Source organism: Penaeus vannamei, chromosome 34 (genome assembly GCF_042767895.1).
Source record: "Penaeus vannamei isolate JL-2024 chromosome 34, ASM4276789v1, whole genome shotgun sequence".
In the NCBI taxonomy this organism is placed as follows: domain Eukaryota; kingdom Metazoa; phylum Arthropoda; class Malacostraca; order Decapoda; family Penaeidae; genus Penaeus; species Penaeus vannamei.
The window spans coordinates 857527-860026 of record NC_091582.1 but is presented as its reverse complement, the minus strand read 5'-3'; the positions used below and the strand labels follow the sequence as shown (position 1 = coordinate 860026).

At 32.5% G+C, this 2500-nt stretch overlaps 1 protein-coding gene across 3 annotated transcripts in view; it reads left to right on the top strand.

Moving 5' to 3' along the window:
* Window positions 1-2500, top strand: part of LOC113828594 (type-2 ice-structuring protein) — a 13432-nt gene that overhangs the window by 10171 nt on the left and 761 nt on the right. For all 3 annotated transcript variants that reach the window (XM_070113267.1, XM_070113269.1, XM_070113268.1), the window contains one exon: window positions 1645-1765. In XM_070113267.1, coding sequence (XP_069969368.1) covers window positions 1645-1765 — 121 coding nt within the window. The remainder of the gene's footprint in view (window positions 1-1644; window positions 1766-2500) is intronic.

Genomic DNA, 2500 nt, shown 5'->3' with positions numbered 1-2500 from the left:
GTGGGTGGCATGAGATAGAAGAGGACATAATACCAATGGCTGAGCATGAAAGGAGATGAGGAGGCACTTCGTCACTTTGTCCATAAGCGTTGTGAAGTTCTTCCACTGCTGGCCACCAGATGTTATAAGGTTGGGCTTGTGAGCAGGTTGAATGAATAGGGTCTTTGCTGGAGGGTTAACTGGGGAGGTAGATGTGTGAACCCATGAGAAACCTGTGCCCTTGATACTGTAGTGATGACGAGTGAGACAGTTGTCTGACCTGGTCTCTCTCTGCTCTCCCACATCTCCTTCTGCTGTCTGCCCCCTGCTGTCTAATGAGACATCCTTTTATGCAGCTATTTCTTGTGAGGGCATATGCTTGTTTACACCACAGAAGTGTCTAAAGCAAATATATATAACAGCAGCTGTGGAACCTCCAAGTAGGAAGCGGCGAAGTAATATGAACTTAACCACCATTGTTGCCAGAAAAAAACATTCTGAAGGTTAACAAAATAAGGATTGAACTTTTCAATGAAACGTTTCGGTTTGACTTCACCCATCTTCAGTGAACAATAACTAAAATAACAAACCATCATAAATATATACAAAGTTGCATCAAATATTAGTAACGTAATATATTAATTACAATTTAGTACTAAATGACATTACGGTAACCATTTTATATTTACAATTAAAAGTAAAATTGAGATTTAACCTAATTTGGAATATAATTCTATAGTACATGAAAAGAATGTTTATACAAATAGTGTAATTGATGTGGGTAGAAAAACACATCGGGCCATATTGTAGGCTTTAATAGACATAAAACAAAACGTAGGACACTGCAAAGATGAAAGAACACTTAAACTATACACTAAAGAAACTAAAGGAATCAGACATGTATCCGTGAAAAACACTCCCGCCGAAAACTAGTAATAAACACCTGAAGTTGCCTAATAAGAGACACGTTGAGAGGCAGGCATGCTAGTCTGACCGTGGAGTGCGAGCAGCGGTCAAGGAGTAAGGGAGCACTCACGTCGCGGCTCACAGCTCGTCGAGACTACCTAAAACGATCCAGTACATTCCCTTAACAATGGTTTGCTAACAAGGGTAATTCCAGTGATAGTTCATATTTATTACCACAGTAATATCACAGATATGAAGGAAAACTGACTATAAACCTTATTAATCAACATAATAAGAGAGGACAAAATTTTTTTTTGACCAAGCGTCATCCCAGGCAGGAGCTTGTTGAAATTATTTGGAAACCAAATCAAAATTCTAGCTTTAATCAGATCATAATTAAGATCAAATGAAAGTATATTACTTGTACTATAAAAGAACTATAAATTGATTGTTACCAACCCAAAAACACATAGTAAAGAGTTGAAAAGAGAGTGCAGCAAAGAGGGGTGTGCAGCCTTCAGCCAAGGCCATGGAGGTTTGGTCCATTTTTTGACAAATTTAAAAGTCCACCCTTACTTACTACAACAGTTTCTTTTGTTATATATATATATATATATATATATATATATATATATATATATATATATATATATATATATATATATATATTATGTATGTATATACATGTAGGTATGCACATATACACACACTTACATGTCTGCATTTCTGTATAATTGTTTATCTCTCTCTCTTTTCAAGCCACAGCCCGGGCCAAGAATGTATGGGTAGGCGGTTACGACCAGATTGAGGAAGGAAAATGGATATGGATCACGAAAGAAGCAATGCCTAAGGGAACGCCTTACTGGGGTGCGATTGGTTTGTAAGTAAATTTCCTTTCAATCACACGCACACACACACACATATTTACATTTATACATTTATGTATATATATATATATATATATATATATATATATATATATATATATATACATATATAAAATTCACACACACACACACACACACACACACACACACACACACACACACACACACACACACACACACACACACACACACACACACATATATATATATATATATATATATATATATATATATATATATATATATATGTACATATATACACGCACATCCTCCTTCCGCTCTCTATGTTTCTCTGTCTCACTTTGTCTTTTTCTCGGTATCTCTCTCTCTCTTTCTATATATGTATGAGTGTGTGTGTAAATATATATAATAATATATATAAATATATTCATATATATATACAGTATATACATTCATATATATATATAAATATATATATATATATATATATATATATATATATATATATATATATATATATATATATATATATATATATATATATATATATATATATATATATATATATATATATATATATATATATATATATATATATATATATATATACACATATATATATATATATTCATATATATATATATATATATATATATATATATATATATATGCGTGTGTATGTGTGTATGCGTGTGTGTGTGTGTGTATATATGTGTGTGTGTGTGTGTGTGTGTGTGTGTATGTGTGTGTGCGTGTGTGTATGTGTA